The sequence below is a fragment of the Hemiscyllium ocellatum genome, chromosome 2 (assembly GCF_020745735.1).
Source record: "Hemiscyllium ocellatum isolate sHemOce1 chromosome 2, sHemOce1.pat.X.cur, whole genome shotgun sequence".
Classification (NCBI taxonomy): domain Eukaryota; kingdom Metazoa; phylum Chordata; class Chondrichthyes; order Orectolobiformes; family Hemiscylliidae; genus Hemiscyllium; species Hemiscyllium ocellatum.
Window position 1 is genome coordinate 64,689,537 of NC_083402.1, and position 22,656 is coordinate 64,712,192.

A 22,656-nucleotide genomic window follows, 5' to 3' on the forward strand; every position below is an offset into this window, starting at 1 on the left:
GAAAGAAAAAGATGCAACTATTCTAAATTTGAAGGTTTGTTCAATCAAATTTTAATGCTGAGGTCAAAACTGCCACATTTCCACAACTGGCTTTACATGAAATGTGTCATTAAATATGTAGAACCATTCTGGCGACAAACTAAGGCTTTCCATAGGATACACAGGAGCAACTTACCATGACTTCTTCAACAATATCTTATAAATCCATGGCTTGGCCTTCATTTAGAAGGACAGGACAGCAATGCACAAAAGAAATCATCACTTCCCAATCTCTCACCATCCTGATATGGATTATATCACCATTTTTTCACTGTCTTTTGTTCAAAATTCTGCAATTCCCTACCTAATAGCACTGCAGGACTGCCTATATTATATGAGCTCTAGCAGTTCCAGAAAGCATCTCACCAGCACCTTAATAAATGTTGGCCTTGGCAAAAATGCAGACAACACTCAAACCTTTGAAAAGCTGATAAGATCCACAGCAAAACAGAAATTTGACAACCTACTCTTTGAAATGAAGAAGGTTTTATTAGGTTGACCAACCCGACTGGACAATAATAGAACACTTAAACAAAAATATTGAAACTTGACATAATCTTTTCAATAATCCAGGGATTATGTTAAAGTGACCTTCAAGCTGGTTTGTAAATACCTGGCAGACATGTAGCACATTGAAGGGCGAGTAGAATTATGAGGAAAGGTTGGGCAAGAGAGACTTCATCTGCTGGAGTTTTAAAGAGTAAGAAGCAACTTTTGAAAGATACAAGACTTGAGAGGCCTCGGCAGGTTAGTGTGGAGACTAGATTAGAGTGGTGCTGGAAAAGCACAGCAGGTCAGGCAGCATCCAAGGAGCAGTAAAATCGAAGTTTTGGGAAAAAGCCCTTCATCAGGAATACAGACAGAGAGCCTGAAGGGTGGAGAGATAAATGAGAGGAGGGTGGGGGTGGGGAGAAAGTAGCATAGAGTATAATGGGTGAGTGGAGGAGGGGATGAAGGTGATAGGTCTGGGGAGGGAGGGAGGAGGGTGGAGTGGATAGGTGGAAAAGAAGTGGAGTGTGGAGGGGAAGGTTTCTCTTATAAGAGAACATTAAATTAGAGGTCGTTGCAAATTTGAGGTTGTTGCAAATAAGGAATCACATGATTAAGACAGGACTAAGGAAACCGTTCCTTTAAATGGAACTCTCTTCCTGAAAAGGTGGTGGAAACAGAATTCTTCCAGAGATAGAAACATTCTTGCAAGTGGGTGAAATGTTATCAGGGGCAGGAGGCAAGGTAGAATAAATAGGCCAGACATGATCTAATTGAAGGTGGCTGAAGTAGAGAAGTGACCTACTCCAATTCATATTTCATTTCCCCATATGACACAAATTTATTACAAAATATCAGAACAGACTGTATATTTTGAGCACTGCAAATTATTTAACTATTCCTTTCTTCTCTCAAAATATATATTTATCTATCCATGCAACCTGTGAAAGAGATTTAAAATAGTAATAATAATACTGTAATGATCTTGCAGAATTTATCTTTCCAAATTATACCATAAGACAGTGCAATCCATACCTGTTGTCGACCACTGAGATCCAACTGTTTCCAAAATTGAAAATCTAAACCAAGGTCACGCCAGTATTTGCAAACCAAAGATGCTGAAAGACATCGTTCCTTTAAAGTTAAATGAGCAAAGACCTGAAATGGAAAGATTTACTAATTACAAACTATATAAACCAACACTTTGCAATCAATCATTACGCTGCATGCGGTGTATCAAATGTGTTAACTAATCTCTGCAGGATAATTAATATTTTCTGATAGCAAGGAAGCTAACATCAGTGCTGCTACATTCTCAGTTGCTCAACAATACTGAGAATAAAAATGAAAATTAAAACATACAGAAGAACAGAAAAGAAACAGAGAAAGCATAAGGAGAAGAGCAACAATCCTCCAAGCAAACCAGACAGGAGGAAGACAATGGCCTTGTAGGGATTTTAAAACCCAGTATGGGAATTTTTATATCAAGAACTTGCTCAATCAGGAACCAGCATAAGTCAGTAAATGCAGCGGTCATACGTGAATGGAACCTACTGCAAATTAAGACACAAGCAGCAGGGCTCTGAATAGTCTCAAATTAAAATGAAATAAATTATAGGAACCAGATGACCAAGAAGGCAGCTGCATAACAATTCACAACTGTAGGTGTAAATTTATACTTCAAGATATGTTCAAATAAACACTAAAACAGGAACAGGTGGTGCATGAAAATGTTGCCCTTCAGGCCCTTTTTAAATCTTTTCCATCTCAGCTTAAACATATGCCCTCTAGCTTTGGACTCCCCGAACAAAAGATTTTGAATTAAATTGTTACATGCATACTGATGAATTTACAATTCAGAACAAAAACATACCTGAAGAGAAAGTATTATGGTGAACAGAATCTCAGCTACACCCAGTGGGCAGCTTATGAAATGACAACATGAAAAGATTAAAAAATACCACTATCATTCTAAACACAGAGGGAATCACAAGAAAATGCAACATAAAACTTTGGCAAAAAAAGGCATAAACTAAGATTTTAAAAACAGAAAGTGTAAAATGAGGTAAGTACAAGTCAATCTATTTATAGAACCCCTGCAGTGTGGAAAAAGGCTATTTGGCCCAACAAGTCACACCCAACTTTCTGAAGAGCATCCCACCCCGACTCACCCCACTCCTCCCTTCCCACCCACCCACCCCCCACCTATCCCTGCAACCCTGTATTTGCTGTGGCTAGCTGCACATCCATGGACACTATGGGCAATTTAGCATGACTAATCCACCTAACCTGCACATCTGTGGACTGTGGGAGGAAACCAACACAGATACAGGGAGAATGTGCAAATTCGACATGGACAATCATCTGAAGATAGAACTGAACCGGGTCCCTGATGCTGCAAGGCAGCAGTGCTATAAATAAATTCAATACCTTCAAAAATTGCAGACCAAATTAAATCAGCTTATGAGAATGGAGGGCAGGCAAATACATAGGAGTTATTTTTCTAATCAGACAATTATTTAAAATAATTACTTCAATATGATTTACTACTAAACAGCATATGTTATAGGAATTTTGAAAGCTTAATAGAGTCAACTCGAAAGTAGATTTTTGTTTTGAAGTCGAGATTTCTGCATTGGATAATAACCTAAAGTGCTCCCGCACCAGCACATTTAAGAAGCTTCTCTTTTAGTATTAACTCAAGAAAAAGCATACATAGCATACAAAAACATCTCCAGATAAGTCTAGAAATAGTTCAGTTCTCCTGTTCTTCATTGATGCCAAAATACAGCCAGTTCTATCTAACTATACCAAAGATTTTCAACTTTCTCCACATTATTTAAGATGAGACTTAAGTAATAATTCAGAACTTCTTTATTAAGTACACAGCTCTATATACCAGGACAGAAAATGAACTCCTTTGCCCTGTTATAATGCATTACCATGTGTTTAACAATGCATCTTCATTCTTGTTGAAGCAATAAGTCAAACAGCATTTCCAACAGGATTTTCTGTTGAAATTACTGATCACAAACATATCAACACAACACTCCTCAGAATGGTATTCATGTCACAGATGTTAAATCTTGCCACTCTTACCAACTTTGTTGTAATTAAGGACATGAAACTTGCTCTTATGCCAGCTGAACACGAACAAGCTTAATATCTGTTTCCTCATTGCACCTCAAAGTGCACATTTCAATAAAATCAATAAAGCAATAGATTTTCATGCAGAAAACACCCACTTAATAACAAACACCAAATTCTGGAATTGCCAACAACAAACTTTCAAACAGATTTCACGTTTCACAGTATTCAATTTCTACAACTGGGAGATCACAAAGCATTATAACCTAGTCAGTCTGACTTACTGCTTCAACAAGTCTGCAGACCAGCACTGATACATAGTGGCTTGTGTGTATCATTGAGCGGAGCCAACAAGTCCTGCATTTGGATTGAAACCCAGGACCTTTCAGTTCACAGGAAGCAGGCTCCCAACTGTGCCTGTCATTAATATTCAAAGTTATTGACCCAGTAGGTTAATACTCTTTTTCTCTCCAATGCTACTTAACCAACAAAGCATTTCCAGCATTGTCTATTTTTATTTCAAATTTAACAAACTTGATTACCATTTTTTTAATCAGTCTCATGTAGTTCATGTGATATACATGGACTTCTAAAAGGATTTCCAGCAGACTTGAAGTTAAGATAATAAAAAGGGACAGCGGCAGCACCAATCTATAATTGGCTGAGTGATAGTAAACAAAGTGGCAGTGAACAGTTGCTTTTCAGACTGAAGGAAGACGCACAATGTACAATACACAACTTGACATAGGTCAAGTGTTAGGAGTACTGCTTTTTCTGATAATGTTAATGGTCTGGAATTGGTACTAAAGAACAATGAAAAGATTTTCAGGCAACACAAAACTGACAAACTAAAATAAAGAAATGTTTCAACTTAAAGAGGGCATAAACGTACACAGATACACATTTTGGTAAGATCACCGAAAAAGGTATTCAATCTAAAGAGTTTCATGGTGTAGAAACAAAGACACATGGAAGTACAATGAATACAAATCATTGAAGCTGCAGGTCAATTTGAAAAAGCCATCAAAAAGACAGAAAGTCCAAATTGGTGAAACTTTATAAAACACTGCTTTGGCCTCAACTGAAGAACTGTGATCAATTTTGGATATTAAACTTCAGAAAGAACATTAAAGCATTTGAGTGTATGCATAAAAGATTTACAAGAATGGTTTCAGGGATGGATGACTTCAAATAAATGGGCAATTTGGAGAAGATGTAGCAGAGGAAGTATTATGAAGAGATTTGACACAAAGGGTATAAGCATAGTGGATAGCAAGAAATTGTTCCAATTGGCAGCATGGTTAAAAGCCAATGAGCATGATTTGAAGTTGATCAGCAAAAGAAGATAAAGACAAGGAAAACCTTTCACACAATAGGTAGCTACAATCTGGATATGCACTGCCTAAAACAATGGTGGAGGAAATTTCAACGGTAACTTTCCAAGCACCTTAGAGAAATAACCAGGCCTACTGGTAGAAGACAGAAGAGTTGAGCTACCTAATTGTTCTTGCAAGGTGCTGGCATGGATTTGACAGGATAAACCTCCTGCACTGGATTCAAAGACTCTAAAAAGCAAATGCTTTTTGACCACCTTACTATTAAATTATATAAAAACCACTATACCTAGGCTACATAAAGCTGAGATGTGTTAGACTGAAGGGTCTGCTTCCATGTTGCATGACTCTATATGTCTATATTTGGATTCTTATTACAGTTTCGGTTCGTTCCTAATTAAGAACATTTCAGCTATGAGAAGAGTAGCTAAAATAATATATCAACTATCAGGGTTATTTATTTGGGAGCAACATTAGAAGAGATGATTTGGAGATGCCAGTGTTGGACTGGGGTGTACAAAGTTAAAAATCACACACCAGGTTGTAGTCCAACAGGGTTAATTGGGAGCACACTAGCTTTCAGAGAGCTGCTGCTTCATCAGGTGGTTGTGGAGGACACAATTGTAAGACACAGAATTTATAGCAAAAAGTTTACAGTGTGATGTAACTGAATTCATACACTGAAAAATTCCTTGATTGTTTGTTGAGTCTTTCATCTATTCGAATACCATGATAGTTTCACTTCTTTCATGTGTAAATCACACAACCTTTTTTTAAAAGTTGCATTCTCAGGTCAACTGTAACAATTGGTGTTAGCTAGACAATATGTTAAAGGTGTTAGCCCCCTGTGTTCTCTGTCTGTGCCATAATGTTTAGACTGATTCTCATCTAAAAAGAGAGATAACAGAGTCTTACATGAATTCATGCAGGTTTTGAGCAAAGTACAGTGTAACTCTGCAAGTACAAATTCACCCCACAAACGTGTGTGTGTGTGTGTGTGTGTGTCTGTCTGGGTTAGGGGGCTTGTGAGTGTGAGAGAGTGTGTATATGCGTGTGAATATGAGTGTCAAGAGTCTTAAGTCTGTGAGAGAGAGAGAGAGTGTGTGTGTGTGTGTGTGTGTGTGTGTGTGTGTGTGTGTGTGTGTGTGTGTGTGTGTGTCTGTGTGTGTGTGTGTGTGTGTGTGTGTGTAGTGCAATGGTGGTCACCTGTAGTGAGACATGAACCCAAGGTCCCAGTTGAGGCCTTCCCTATGGGTACGGAACTTAGCTAGCAACCTCTGTTCGGCCACTTTTCGCTTCTGCCTGTCCTGAAGTCCGTCTTGGAGGATGGTCATCCGAAGGTCCGAGATCAAATGTCCTGGACCACTGAAGTGTTCCCCAACTAGGAGAGAACATTCCTGTCTGTTGGTTGTTGTGCAGTGCCCATTCATCCTTTGGTGTAGCCTTTGCTCGGTTTCCCCAATGTACCATGCCTCAGGACATCTTTGCCTGCAATGTGTAAGATAGACAACGTTAGCTGAGTCACATGAGTACCTGCCACGTACAAGGTGGGAGATGCCCCCACACATAATGGTGGTATCCATGTACACACTCTAACACGTCTTGCAGTGCCTACCGTGACAGGGTTGCATGGAGTTGTTCACAAAGCTGGGCAGTTTGCTACGAACAATGATCTGTTTGAGGTTTGGTGGTTGTTTAAAGGCAAGCAGTAGAGGTGTGGGGAGGATATTGGCGAGATGCTCATCCTCATTGATAATGTGTTGCAGGTCACGAAGAACATGGCGTAGTTTTTCGACTCCTGGGAAGTACTAAACAAAGAAGGGTACCCTGTCAGTTGTAGCACGTGTCTGTCTCCTGAGGAGGTCATTATGGTTCCTTGTTGTGGCATGTTGGAGCTGTCAGTCGATGAGTTGAGTTCAACCATAATGACCTCCTCAGGAGAAAGACAGGAGATAGTGCTGCAACCGACAGGGTACTCTTCTTTGTTCAGTACCTCCCAGGAGCCGAAAAACTAGACCATGTTCTTCGTGACCTGCAACATATTATCAATGAGGATGAGCACCTCGCCAAGACCTTCCCCACACATCCACTGCTTGTCTTTAAACAACCACCAAACCTCAAACAAATCATTGTTCGTAGCAAGCTGCCCAGCTTTCAGGACAACTCGATATAACTGTCACAGTAGGTGCTGCAAGATGCATCAGAGTGTGAATATGGATGTCACCATTACATGTGGGGACACCTCCCATCATGTACGTGGCAGGTACTCGTGACTCAGCCAACGCTGTCGATCTTATATGTTGCAGGAAAAGATGCCCTGAGGCATGGTACATTGGGGAAATCGAGCAAAAGCTACGGCAACGGATGAATGGGCACCGCATAACAATCAACAGACAGGAGTGTTCCCTCCCAGTTGGGGAATACTTCAGCGGTCCAGGACATTCGACCTCGGACCTTCAGGTGACCATCCTCCAAGGTGGACTTTGGGACAGACAGCCACGAAAAGTGGCCGAGCAGAGGCTGATAGCTAAGTTCTGCACCCATAGGGAAGGCCTCAACCGGGACCTTGGGTTCATGTCACACTGCTATCATTGCACTATACACACACACACAGACACACACACACACACACACTCTCAGAGACTTACACCACTCTACACACACATATACACACTCTCTCACACTCACAACCCCCCAACCCAGACACACACTCCCAAACTCACACATGCACCCCCTCACAGACTTAAGACACTCCACACTCACATACACATATACACACTCACAACCCCCCAACCCAGACAGACACAGACACAGACACAGACACACACACACACACCCACACCCACATGCACACATATACATACACGTTTGTGGGGTGAATTTGTACTTGCAGAGTTACATTGTACTTTGCTCAAAAACTGCATGAATTCATGTAAGACTCTGTTATCTCACTTTTTAGATTAGAATCGGTCTAAACATTATGGCACAGACAGAGCCATCCACCAATATCATTTATTGTATCCATTGCACCTGATGCGGTCTCCTCTACATTTGGGAGACTGGACATCTCCTAGCAGAGCGCTTTAGGGAACATCTCCCGGACACCCGCACCAATCAACCACACCGCCCCCTGGCCCAACATTTCAACTTCCCCCTCCCACTCTGCCGAGGACACGGAGGTCCTGGGCCTCCTTCACCGCTGCTCCCTCACTACCAGATGCCTGGAGGAAGAACGCCTCATCTTCCGCCTCGGAACACTTCAACCCCAGGGCATCAATATGGACTTCAACAGTTTCCTCATTTCCCCTTCCCGCACCTCACCCGAGTTCCAAACTTCCAGCTCAGCACTGTCCCCGTGACATGTCCTACCTGCCTATCTTCTTTTCCACCTATCCACACCACCCTCTCCTCCCTGACCTATCACCTTCAACCCCTCCCCCACTCACCTATTGCACTCTATGCTACTTTCTCCCCACCCCCACCCTCCTCTAGCTTATCTCTCCACCCTTCAGGCTCTCTACCTTTATGCCTGATGAAGGGCTTTTGCCTGAAATGTCGATTTTACTGCCCCTCGGATGCTGCCTGACCTGCTGTGCTCTTCCAGCCCCACTAATCCAGAATCTGGTTTCCAGCATCTGCAGTCATTGTTTTAACCTTCAACATATTGTCTAGTTAATACCAATTGTTACAGTTAACCTAAGAATGCAACATTTTTTAAAAAGTTGTGTGATTTACACATGAAAGAAGTGAAACTATCATGATATTCGAATAGATGAAAGACTCAACACACAATCAAGGTATTTTTCAATGTATAAATTCAGTTACATCACACTGTAAACTTTTGCTATAAATTCTGTGTCTTACAATTGTGTCCTCCACAACCACCTGATGAAGCAGCAGCTCTCCGAAAGCTAGTGTGCTCCCAATTAAACCTGTTGGACTATAACCTGGTGTTGTGTGATTTTTAACTTAGAAGAGATGAAATTGTGATTTTTAAAATGATGATGTGTTTAGAGGCAGTGTCATTAGAGAACTGTTTCGAAATGAAGAGAAATGTTGAGAATGATTACATATTATATCATTTTGACAAACAGCTAAAGAATGTGATGCGTAACAACTCCAAAAGACCTACAAGAGAAAGATTTATTTACACAACTAATTCAGTTGTTCTTAATTCAAAATAGACAACGTTTTATGTTTACGTAAGTAACCATTTCACTATTCAAGACCATCTCAGGCATTTAGCAGATTACACTAGTTTACAACATTTCGGTCTTTATGCTGCAAAGCTAAGAGTCTTATTAAGACTGCAAATGATAAACAGTGGCACAGTGGTTAGCACTGCTGCCTCACAGCATCAGGGACTCAGGTTCAATTCCAGCCTTGGGTGACTGTCTGTGTGGAGTTTTCACATTCTCTCATTGTCTATGTGACTTTCCTTTGGGTGTTCTGGTTTTCTCCCACTGTCCAAAGTAGTGCAGGTTAGGAGGACTGGTCATACCAAATTTCCCATAGCATCCAGGGATGTGGAGACTAGGTGGATTAGGCATGGCAGACTATGGGGATAGGTCTAGATGAATTGCTCCTTGGTAGATCAGTGCAGACTTGATGAGCCAAATGGTTTCTTTCTACACTGTAGGGACTCTAATACATTTTATGTTATTATTCCGCTGGTGTAATATTACAGGAATATCAATTATATTGAATAGGAGTTATAGCCCCAACTCCCAACACCAAAGCTGAAGCCGCAGAACACCAAATATGAGCAAACCAGAAAAGGTTGAAACACTGAGTGAACAGGGTGAAGAAATTCTTTTCTATAAAGATAGTTTTCAGTTTCTCTGAAACTTATATATATTTTGGATATATTTAATTTGAATAAACTGATTATATCATATTAGACAAAATTTAAAATCATAAATGCACCTTACATAGTTAGAAGCCTCACCTTTAGAAGTATAGAGGAAGGAAGTTGATTTATATTCGGCGGTTCAGATTCCATTCTTAAGTCTTTAAAATTATCATGGGGAAGACGTTCATTGTCTTCAGGTCCCAAAGGGGACACTGGACATTGTAGCAGAGAAGAGCAGTCACCCATGTTCCCCTGAGGACCTACACTAGTGCATTCTGCTGTGGAAGCTGGCAAAGTACACACGGGTACTGGATGCTCTGCTATGTCATTATTTAAACCAGTGTCAGGAACGCCCTCCAATGCAGAACGAGGCAGTTTATGAGGTGTACACGTTTGCACTCCAGCACATTTACGTTTGCAAACTGGCATCTCCAAATAGTCTGAAGAGACTGTTCTAAATAGAGGTGGCCCAATCAGTTTGGTTGGAACACTCGAAAATAAACTCTTGCCTTGTTCTTCCCAGATAGCAAGTTCCTTGGGAGAAAGAAGAAACTTAGCACATTCCTCTGTCGTGGTCAATGCAGCGTATCGTTCAGCTAGTTTGGATGCACTTTCAAACTGATCCTCATCAAGAGAAGTATTGTGAACTATGAAGCACAACATACAAGGTCCACGGAGAAAGCAGTTCCTCTTAACTTTCCGTCTTCTCTTCTTCACACGCTTACCATTTTTTGAAAGAAAATGGCCCATATAGAAGACTCAAATTTCTCTAAAATGTTTCTACAAAAGAAAAATAGGGAAAAGAACTAAAATTTCAGATACAGATCATGTTTACAATATATTCACCATTCACTATCCTTGAAACTTAAAATCACAAGATCTTATTTTAGGAAAATCAGCAGAAAAGTAGATCATCTAACCCAAATGGTCTATGGCAGCTTTCATGTTCCCCTTGAAACTGCCTATACTTTCCTCACCTAAATGCATCAGTATATACCTTTTTCCTGATGAGCCTCTCTGACCTCCCTTAGAACGCATCTATACTGTTCACTTTCACCACAGGAAGAAGTGAAGTGAAGGTAACTTAGCACGTTCTAGTGTCAAGGATAGGGTGGGATACAGTTCTGCTAATTTATTAGCAGCCATTGCATTTTCACAAGTAATTTTTTCTGCCCTGTACTTATCAAATTCCTGCACAACTTACAAATATCAGTGCAAATCCACTACCTGCATAGTGCTCCCCCTAAATTCTGTTGCAAATTCCAAGAAAAGGTATAGGGGGGCATTTCTCAGATTGGAGACAAATTGCAAGTGGTGTTCCCCACTGGTTTGGGACCTTTTTTTTTAAAATTTATTTGAATGATTTGGAAATTGATGTTGAGGCCTAAATCTCTAAATTTTCAGATGATACTGAGCTAGGGAGAATACTGAATTGTGAGGATAATGCTGAGTGAGTTCAGAAGGATATTGACAAGTTAACCAAATGGACAGACACCTGGTATATGAATTTCAATGCAAAGCAATGCAAAGTAATGTATTTTGGCAGAAGAAACAGAGACAATACAGCTCAGAGGTATAGCTTTGAGGGAAGTACAGGAATAGAGGGACCTCGGGTTTCACATGCACACATGAAGGCAGCAAGGCAAGTTCAAACAGTTGTTCAGAAGGCCTACAGAATAAAAGCCAAAAGAACTGCAAATGCTGTAAATCAGAAACAAAAACAGAAGTTGCAGGTTCGAAAGCATCTGTGAAGAGAAATCAGAGTTAACATCTTGGGTCAGAAAAGAAGAGTCAGCAGACACCAAACATTAACTCCAATTTCTCTTCACAGATGCTGTCTGACATGCTAAACTTTTCCAACAACTTCTGTTTTTGTTTGAGGCTTATAGAATCCTTGTGTTTACAAATAGAGACAGAGTATAAAATCAAAGAGGTGATGGTCCACCTCTATAAATCATTGGTCAGATCACATTTGGAATATTGAGTTCAGCCTGGAGACCTTATTTAAGGAAGGATGCTAAAGTCCTGGAGAGAGTTCAAAGGAAATTTACGAGAATGATACCAGGAATGAAGAAATGTAGTCACGAGGAAAAATTAGAGAAATTGGGCTTATTCTCCTTGGAGCAAAGAAGACTAAGAGGTGGCCTTAATGAGGTGCTTAATATGAAGAACAATTTTGACAGGTAAAGAAGGATATTCTGTTTCTACTAGATGGTAATTTCAGTAATTAAGGGTCACAATTTCAAGAAGAGAGCTAAGAGCAAGATGAGGAAAAACATCTTTACTCAGAGTTTTAGGATTTGGAATATGCTTCCTCAGAGAGTGATGTTGGCAGACTCCATTGGAGATTTCAAAAGAAAGCTGGATACATATTTGAAAGTAATTAAGTTAGAGGACTATGGAGATAGGACTGGAAAACGGGTCTAGATGTGTAGCTCTTTCAGAAACTGATAGAGACACAATGACACAAGGAAGAATGGCTTCCTTCTGTACTGCAGAATTCCATGATTTGATGATTCCAAAACAGAACTTTAAGAACCCTGACATACAAAAGTAACATGACTGCAGCTCCCTCAAATTAATTAAATTTATTCCCCAAAACTTGTTTCTTCCAAAATAGTTCTCTGTATTGCAAACTGATGCGAGCTTCATTTCTACTTCAGTTAACATGGTTTTCGAATGACAGTTCCACATTAAAGTTTTAATACAACATTGTACATTTAAGATACACTATCATTGAAATAAATAGTGTTCAAACTCCAAATGTACTGATGCCACAGAGTTTAAATTTGCAACTTTCAACACAAACAGATTTCCCAAAACCGTCTGCTTAAACATGCTCTCCTTCCCAGTCCAACAAACATGTCTTTACAGATACAGTATTCTCACAGAATACAGATGTCAGCAAAATTTGCTATCGTCAATTTCAAAATTTAAAACTTGTCAATTCATTTTCAAAATGTAATTACATTCATAAAATCTGATATTACTCCATAGCAAATAAAAGTTCTTAACGATAAGACTTGCTTTGCCCAAGTTTGTATCTACAATAATTCAAATTTAACTTCTCATTAGTAGTGGTTACAATGGCAGGTCATGAGAATGGGAAAGCATTAAATGCAAGCCAACCTTTTCCCAAACAAGAAAGGGAGGGCAAAATGGAAGAAACATTTTCTAGTCACTTGCTCACCTCTGAGCATCAATACCAGACAGCAGCACTGACAGACACCTGACAGAAGGTAATATACCCAGCTTCTCAGTGAGGGAATGATCTAAGGCATGACCTAGAGGGAGAAGAAAAAGTAAATTAGAATTTTAAAATTAGAGATTTGAGCAATTCTTCACAAACAGTTGACCAAATTCATATCTGTTCCATAACTTGCAGATGTCATATTATAATACATGATGACCCAAAAAAAAGCTATATTTCTTCTCAAGTCTTATCTAGCTTATTATATACTTACAAGTTTCCAAACAGTTCAAAATGATAGATTTTTGAGTCACTGATACGCAAATCTATGTTTTTTTTAAAAAAATCATTTTGGAGCACCAAACCATCCTGGTCAAAGTCAGCACCGATACTGTATCTTGTGAACACTCCAATCATATTGTCACAGCATCTTTGTAGCTTTCTATAGAGGGACAGCTGCTTTATGTTTCTATCCTGGCTAACACAGCCATTGCAACTTTCATGTTCAATCTGCTCTAGTATGTTTCAGGGTTCTGTACTTGGCTCCTTCGAATTCCTTAAGTTTATGCTTCCTCTCAGTGATAAGCACAGTCAGTTTCTCAACTTCACTAGCATCATCTTGTTTGACCATTTACCCCCAGTGTGAACTCCATAACTATTGAGTGCTCTGTTTTTCTGGCAAAATTTATGGATAAGCAGGAATGTTCTCCAACTAAACACTGTAAAAGTGAACCAACTCTGTTCGGCTCCTGACAGAAAATCTGCACATTTGACAACACAACAGTGCTCTTTGCGCTCTCACTCTGGTTGAACAAAGAGCAAACAACAATGGTTTATTCAACACAAGCCTTGCATGCTATCAGTTTTCATTTCTGAAACACTGTCCAACTTGACTCCCAGCTTACCCAATTGAAATTTTTATTGCACTTCAGTTATCACCTGATTAGACTCCAATGTCGTCCCTTTTCATCAACACTAGGCACCTGGACGCCACACAATTACCCAAATAAGAGGGGAAAGTACTGTAAATCTGAAATAAAAAGAACAGAAAATTCCGGAGAAACTCAGCCAATCTCACAACATCTATAAAAGGAAGAAATAGAGTTAACAATGCACGCTTCAGAAGAGACATACTGCACTCAAAATGTTAACTCTGTTTCCTTCTGCACAGATGGTGCCAGACCTGCTGAGTTTCTCCAGTAATCTCTCTTTTATTACCAATCACAGCTGCTTTCTAAAATCTGATCAATTTTACAAACATCATTAGCTTCATCTTTCAAAAGAATGTCCATTACGAGTCACATCAGACAATGCGATTTCTAAAATATCTCAAAGAATTGAAACCAGACACATCACCTGGCATCAACCGAGGTACCGGAAAAGACAACATCAGAAACAGCCCTGTCGACCCTGCAAAGCCCTCCTCACTAAACATCTGGGGGCTAGTACCAAAACTGGAAGACCTGTCACACAGACTAGCAAGCAACAACCTGACATAGTCATACTCACAGAATCATACCTTACAAAGTTCCAGACACCACCATCACTATCCCTGGATATGTCCTGTCTCACCGGCAAGGCAGGCCCGGCAGAGGTGGCGGCACAGTAGTATACAATCAGGAGGCAGTTGCTGTGGGAACCCTCAACATCAACTTCAGTCCCCATGTTGAATCATGGATTCAGGTTAACCATGGGCAAGGAAACCTCCTGCTGATTACTATGTACCATTCTCCTTCAGCTGATGAATCGGTAATCTTCCATGTTGAGCCACACTTTGAGAAAGCACTGAGGATGACAAGGCCACAAAATGCGCTCTAGGTAGGGGATTTCAATGTCCATCATCAAGGATGGTTCAGCAGCAGTACTACTGATCAAACTGTCAGGTCCTAAAGGATATAGCTGCTGGTGTTGAGGGAACCAACAGGAGAACAAACATATTTGACCTCATCCTTACCAATCTGCCAGCCGGAGACCATCGGTTCATGACAGTATCAGTGAGAGTGACCAATGCACAGTCCTTTTGGAGGCAAAGTCCCACTTCACGTTGAGAATAACCCCTAACGTGTCATGTGACACAATCACCTTGTGGCACGGGACATTAATTGGACAGATCTAACAACTAAGACTGGGCATCCATGAGGCAATGTAGACTATCAACAGCACCAGAATTGTACTCCAGTACAATCTGTAACCACCTGGCCTGGCTATACCTTACTCAACCATTACCATCAAGTTACGTGATCAACCCTGGTTCAATGAAGAGTGCAAAAGGACGTGGAAGGGGCAGCATCAAACATACCTGAAGATGAGGTGTCAACCTGGTGAAGCCACCAAACAGGACAACTTGCATGCCAAACAGCATTAGCAGCAAGCGATAGAGCTAAGTGATCTACAACCAATGGATCAGATCTAAGCTCTGCAGTCCTGCCACATCCAATCGTCAATGGTGGTGGACAATTAAACAACTGACTAGAGGAGGTAGCTCCACAAATAACCCCAATGTCAATGATGGAAGAGCGCAATACATCAGTGCAAAAGATAAGCTGAAGCTTTCACAGCAATCTTCAGTCAGAAGTGCCGAGTGGATGATGCAACTCAGCCTCCTCCAGCGATCCCCAGCATTAGATACCAATCTTCAGCCAATTCGATTCACTCCACATGAAAGCAAGAAATGGCTGGAGGCACTGGATACTGCAAAGGCTATTGACAAAATTCCAGCAATATTAATGAAGATTTGTACTTCAGAACTTACCACTCCCCTAGCCAAGCTCTTCTAGTATAGTTACAACACCGGTATCTATCCAACAATACGCAAAATTGCCCAAGTATGTTCTGTACAGAAAAAGGAGGACAAATCCAACCTGGTCAATTATTGCCCCATTGGTCCACCGTCCATCATCAGTAAAGTGATGGAAGGCGTCATTGCCAGTGCTATCAAACAACACCTGCTCAGCAATACTCTGCTCAGTGATGCCCAATTTGGGTTCCACTAAGGCCACTCAGCTCCTGATCTCATTACAGCCTTGGTTAAAACATGGACAAATGAGCCAAAATCCAGAGGTGAGGTGACAGTGATAGCCCTTGACATCAAAGCTGCATTCAACCAAGTGTGGCATCAAGGAGCCCTTGCAAAAAAATTCAAAACTGGTATCGGGGGCAAACTCTCTAGTGATTAGAGTCATACTTGACACATAGGAAGATGGTCATGGTTGTTGGATGTCAGTCATCTCAGCTCCAGGACATCTCTGCAAACGTTCCTCAGGGTAGTGTCCTAGGCACAACCATCTTCAATTGCTTCATCAATGACTGTCTCTCCATCATATGATCAAAAGTGGGGATGTTCGCTGATGATTGTACAATGTTCAGCACTCTTCGTGATTCCTCAGGCACTGAAGGAATCCATGTCCAAAACGCTGCAATCTTCCTCTCCTGCTTCCCAGTGACTGGGATACATCTCATCTGGGCCTAAAGATTTATCCAGTTTGAAGCTTACTGAAGCCACTGATACCTTTGTTTCAATGCGAATATATTCAATTACATCACAGTCGCCCTTCCTCATTTCTATACCTACGTAGTCCTTCTATATAGTGATTATCTATTTTACATCCCACTCTCTCATTTCCTATCATTGGCACTCTCTTTGGGCAGGCTCACCAAATGTTCTACTCACTCCTCCTCCCCTTTTATCAGCAGCATGAAAATTTTTTTTCTTCCTACCACAGAAGTGGATAATCATCTGAAAATGAAAATAAATTAAGGGCTGTTAAGAAAAAAATGGCAGGCAGTTGCTCTTGCAGAGAACCAGCAAAGATACGAATTCCTCTAATGCTGTAATTATTCTAAGGGTCTATTAGTAAAGTTAAGAAAAATTGCAATGGGCAAAAGGTGGCAGGCATTTGAAACTCTCGAGTGAAAGACCAGGTCAATTCATAAACTCAAAAAAATTAATAGTTTTGTTAAATAAAGCATTGAAGGAAAAGGGACAAAGTCAGGTACATGGAGTTCAGCCATAGATCTTATTCAACTGAAGAACAGAGTAAAGGGATTAAACAGACTATTCCCATTCAATGCTCCAACTAAATTTACAATTTGTTCTTTATATTACTACGAAGTAAAATATAATTTGCCTTTTGAAATTGCTCATTAAAAAGCAATCAGAATTTAGCAAAAAACAAGACCATATAAGGAAAGTCAGCTTGAGCCATTTGACAGCAACATAGATGCTGTGTAATTCAAAATGACGTGAACATGTTTTTGTTGATTTGTTAAACACACTCTCCAAGGCACAAACTTGCCCTAAAGCTGACAACCAGAAGGTTAAAAGACATCTAGCTCTTTTCTGATGCATCCCTTATCAGGTTTTCCTTCATCCCTGTTAGGATATAGCAACCGTATGCTGGGATTATCTGAACACGGCATGGAACTGGGAAAGGCTCCCCTAGTATGTTTATATCTATTCACTCTACTGAAAAGTATTACACCAACATCAAGCAACACAGTGATGTTCGAAAACCACGTTATAACAATTTTTTATCCGGATCCAAGATGAGTCACTAGCATTCGATCAGCCTACTTTAACCACATAAATTTAACTCAAATATAAATCAGTACTTTTGCATTGAATAAAGTGTTAATTCTTTCTCATTCTACTTTCAAGGACCAATATCACATTTAATTAAGTTAATAAGCATATTTACAGACAAATTAGATTTCCCATCTATTATTAGATCTACCCCTCTCTAACCCCAAAAACACATGAAGGTCTATGGAACCTCACTTCCTTCTGCCAAAACAACTCAAGGCACTAGGATCATTCGGGAAGGAATACAATGCTAGATTCATCCTCTATAACCAATTTGCTTCATAAAACAAATGCCCTCTACTTCCTCGCATAGCCCAGCATGCCTACCTTATTAGTTTCTCACACATATACTAAGTTGATCGTATCCCCACCACACAACATCTGCAACTTGAATTTCACTTTTATTAATTTCCCAAAGACACTGCCCTTTTTGACCCATGCACGCCAGCTGACATTCTAAGTTATTCCAAAATCCAGTTATCTAGCTTTTCAAAACAATGTAGGGAGAGGCTGAATAGACTGGGGTGTTTTTCCCTGGAACATTGAAGGGTGAGGGTGACCTTATAGAGGTTTATATAATCATGAGGGGCATGGATAGGATAAATAGCCTAGGTCCTTTCCCTGGATTAGGAGAGTCCTGAACTAGAGGAAGTATATTTAGGATGAGAGGGCAAAGATTTAAGAGGGATCTAGGAAGCAATCTTTTCACACAAAGGGTAGTGCATGTATGGAATGAGCTGCCAGAGGAAGTGGTGCAGGCTGGTACAATGACAACAGTTAAGAGGCATCTGGATGGGTATATGAATAGAAAGGGTTGAGAGGAATATGGACCAAATTCTGTCAAATGGGACTAGATTAATTTAGGATCTCTGGTCGGCATGGATGAATTGGACCGAAGGGTCTGTTCCATGCTGTACATCTCTATGACTCTAATTATCATCCCTGTCTTCATAAAACCACAGTCATCAGCATGTCATTAGTAACTAAATGCCTGATCTCAATCTTCATTCTGAAAGGTCCATATACCATTTGTTCATATTGTCAGCTTGCCCATCTCCAAAAATTCTGTTTCAATTGTTCGAATCTGATTTTAGTCCCCACACAAAGTCAAAATTAATACAATTTTTTTAAATGACCAGGGTTGCATTTTCTTCCTGAAATGTTTTACATCCACGCACCATCTTCTTCCAACATCTCAACACCATCCAGCTCCTTTTTCCTGTGCAATTGTTGATAGAACATCTTCACTGATGACTTTCTCTGCACTATTACTTGCAGAATCTCCCTTAGTTTCATTCTCGGATTCAGTTTAGTCCATATCGTCCATTGGCATCATAATCCTCAGATATTTGATCAGCTTTCACAGATACACTAATGACATTAATGTTATAGCTCTCTCCATCAAGCATGATAAGACTGTGCATCCACCACATTTTCGTGGAAACACACGCACTCACTCCAACTAAATAATGGGCAGACTCGAGCCACTTTTCGGCCTGCCACAAACTTGACATCTTCCTTGTCTATTTTGTGCTTGACTGCCATTACTTTCAGTTGAAACACAATTTTCCCATCCTTATTGGCCTGTCTGACTGACAATTGAATTTGTCAACCCAGATGCTCTTCAGCAGAAAGACTATCTACATCTTTTAACTTTTCAATTACATCCTATCTACTTAGCACAGTGAAAGACACAAATAGTATCCCAAGATTTACAGAAAAGCAAGAGGAAAAAGAGAGCTTAAAACAATCACTGGAGAACGTCATTTGGTAGCTTGCCACAAGATAAAAATTCATTTTGCTTGGGGCGGTATATTAATGTTTTTAGAGTATTGGCTAACTAACAGAGAATCTGAAAAGTAGGAGTCACTTTCGGGTTGGCAAGCTGTCATGCTAGAGGGCCACAAGGATCAGAGGTGGAACTCAACTATTTGCAAGTATTGGATGACTTAGTACATGGAAAGATAGGAGAATAAGTTGTGAGAAGGAGGTGAAGGATCTGCACAGGGATACATCTTGGTGACATCAGGCGGCAAAATGTTTGACAGCTCGAGAATAATGCAGGAAAAGTTGAGGTTATTCACTTTGGCGGTAAGAAAAGAGTAATAGAATATTATTTAAGATGAGAAACACTATACAGACTGTTGTACTACAAAGATCTGGGTCTCACTTAATCCAAAAAGCTAGCCTACAGCTACACCAAATAACTTCTTGTTACCAGTTTTCCTTCCCTCCAATCTGAATATAATCAGCTCTTCCTTGTGCTTACTCTCTCTGTGTATCAAGATTTGTTAAAATAATTCAGTAGTTTCTGAGATATATTGTTTACAAATAGACTAGCAAACAAAGCAAAAACATTTCTCCACCTATCTTCAATGGTGGAGGCAATTATGAAGGTAAATTGGATGTCAGCTTTTATTGTAAGGTACTGGTGTGTAAAAGTAAGGAATTTTACTGCAACAGGGCATTGGTTAGTCTGCAGCTTAAGTACTGTGAAGAGTTTTTATTTCCTTACTCTAGCAGGAGTTGCTCTTGTAATAGCAGTTCAGAGAAAGCTTACTTCACTGGTTTCTGGGATGAATGGCTTGACTTATGAAGAAAGGATGAACAATTGGGCTGATACTCATTGGAGTGAATAAATGATAATATTTTTTAAATACATAAGATTCTAAGGGGGATGTATACTGTTGCTGCTGGAAGAATGCTTCCTCTTGTGGGGGAAATTAGAACTAGGTGACAGATTTTAAAAATAAGAGATCGCCCATTAAAATGAGAGATGAGAAGGAATTTCTTCTCACACAGATCATAAATTTTCAAAATTCTCCTCCACAGAGTAATGAAGAAATGTGTCATTTTACATTTTCAAGGTTGAGTTTGATTTTTGGTTGACAAAGGATTCAAAGGTAACAGGGACAAGCAGGAAAGTGGAGTTAAAGTCACAATCAGGCCAGCCATTATCTTACTAAATAGCATAGTAGGCTCAATGGGCAGAAAAGCCTCATCCTCCTCCTCTTTCTTCAGACTTGTCTGCTACTGAAATCTTCATCTAAGCCTTTATCAGTTTTACAATCAATTAATCGTGAGCCTTCCATCCCAGAACCTTGCCATCACACAGTTCACAAACTCACTACCCATATCCAATCATTCACCATGAACAGTACACCCATCTTAATGCCCAACACTGACTCCACATCACCAATGATTCTAATTTAACAATTTTATTCATTCTATTAACTTCATCCAGTCTTTGTTCCACTGAAAACATTCTACGATGCACATCCGCATCCTTAATTTGTACCGCAGATATTATGCCCTCCTCCAAGACTCAATATATCTCACCAAGCAGATTGGTGCCCTTCACAAATATCTCCTCCTCGATTTTGCATATATTTTCTTAACTCTAAAGTGCTTCTGGATTTTTTTTTCCCCACTTACAATTCACCTGTATAAATTGTACTTAGTTTTCTGAACTAATTAGTGCACTATCCTTTTCAAACATTTTGATAGAATTATTTACTTGAAGTCACCCAGATAAACATGTAACAATAAACTTTAAAGGTAGTTCTAACCACAAAACATCATTCCTGATGACTTGAGCCTTGTGATGTTGCACAGATCTTTCAAAATAAAAATAATTTAGTTCTACTTGTTTTGCACTTTCCTGTGTGAAATTACTGATTTTCTGATGGAATTGTACACCATGAAATGTCAGCGCACCTTCAAATGACATCTCTCACCATAGAGAACTAAACCATTACACTTATGAACTACAAATACTGCATTTGTAAATTATAATGAAAATGCAGAATTAGAAACCAATTATTATCTAACATAAACATTTCATAGCACTATAATAAATTTGAATTTAATATGTAACTACTGCACACTGAGCAATCACAGATGCAATGACAAAATATTTCAAATTGCCTTTTAGCATTTAATAAAACTCAAAATGCATACACATTTTAGATTTAATGTAGCTGAGGTTTTCTCTACATCTTGTACATTTTTGATATTCACTTGTTATAATGCTGAGAAATGTCAGAGGGCATTTTTATTCAAATCGCAATGGATATTACATTAAGATAAATGTTTGATGAAACAATCTGTAATTATTGACTAAAAATTGAATGCAATATTAAAAACAAAATTATTAATCTTTAATGTCCCCATAATATTTCAATACCCAGAACCACTGATATTGCTTCCTGTTAAGAGTTCTCGTCCTCTACTGGCACAAGGACTGCAACAGTATTTCCGAGTTCCTAAATTCCAGCTCCAACATTCAGCTTCACACATACTCATTTCAAACAAGGCCTCAGCTGCCCAGTGTTTGTCTCTGAAACTGTAAATAACAGGAAGAAACGTGCTGCCTACCGGCGACTATTCCTCCCTACCGCCTTCACACATTTGCATACTTAAACACAGAGGTGTCATCATTCTTGTGTGTGTGTGTGTTTGTTTTCGAAATTATAAACGGTTCTTACTTATTGGAAAAAAAATATAGTGAATATAAACTGATGCAGACCTTCCGGCAGTACAAGGCCTCGTTCTTCAACGGAGAGGCCGGCTCGCGCCGTCCGCGCGGCCCATTGGCGGTGATCAGTTAACGTCACTCGGTGAACCCGCCTTTCCAGCGGATCAGTGACTGAGAGGAGATCTCAGGGATCTACCTGGGTGTGGAGAGGCCGCTGTCGGGACTGGGGTGTGCATACTTAAAAATCACACAACACTGGCTTATTGTCCAACAGGTTTAATTGGATCTACTTTGTTAACGTCGCCGTAGGAAAGATTTTGTTTTAAATATATTGGTGACCGTCTGTTATGGTAAGGTGAGAAACTTGGTGTCTGAGAGCAGGAGGAGCGCACAGCTGTCTGTGGTCTCTGGTCTGAGATCAGTCTGGCCTTGTATCAATCTCTCTCCTTTCTCCTGTTGTTATGTTTCTGTATTTATATTCATCACCCCGGCCCCCCCACCAGTCCTCTGCAGAACCTGTCTCTTTACATTGTATTTATTGTGTTCATGAGTTTTGGATCACATTTGTTTCGTCTGACCTTGTTTTTCTATATTTTCAGCGTGATC

At 39.9% G+C, this 22,656-nt stretch overlaps 1 protein-coding gene across 4 annotated transcripts in view; it reads right to left on the reverse strand.

Annotated features, from left to right (window-relative positions):
* Positions 1 to 22,178, reverse strand: part of fbxl17 (F-box and leucine-rich repeat protein 17) — a 749,949-nt gene extending 727,771 nt beyond the window's left edge. The window contains exons 1-4 of one of the 4 annotated variants that reach the window (XM_060837165.1): positions 22,102 to 22,178; positions 12,992 to 13,085; positions 9,898 to 10,581; positions 1,564 to 1,686 (exon numbers count right to left, since the gene is read on the reverse strand). In XM_060837165.1, coding sequence (XP_060693148.1) covers positions 1,564 to 1,686; positions 9,898 to 10,551 — 777 coding nt within the window. In that variant the 5' untranslated portion in view covers positions 10,552 to 10,581; positions 12,992 to 13,085; positions 22,102 to 22,178. Of the gene's footprint in view, positions 1 to 1,563; positions 1,687 to 9,897; positions 10,582 to 12,991; positions 13,086 to 13,930; positions 13,951 to 21,950; positions 21,970 to 22,060 lie in introns of those variants that run through there. The other 3 variants (XM_060837173.1, XM_060837184.1, XM_060837194.1) reach the window with 3 other exon arrangements.
* Positions 22,179 to 22,656: the final 478 nt, after the last annotated feature.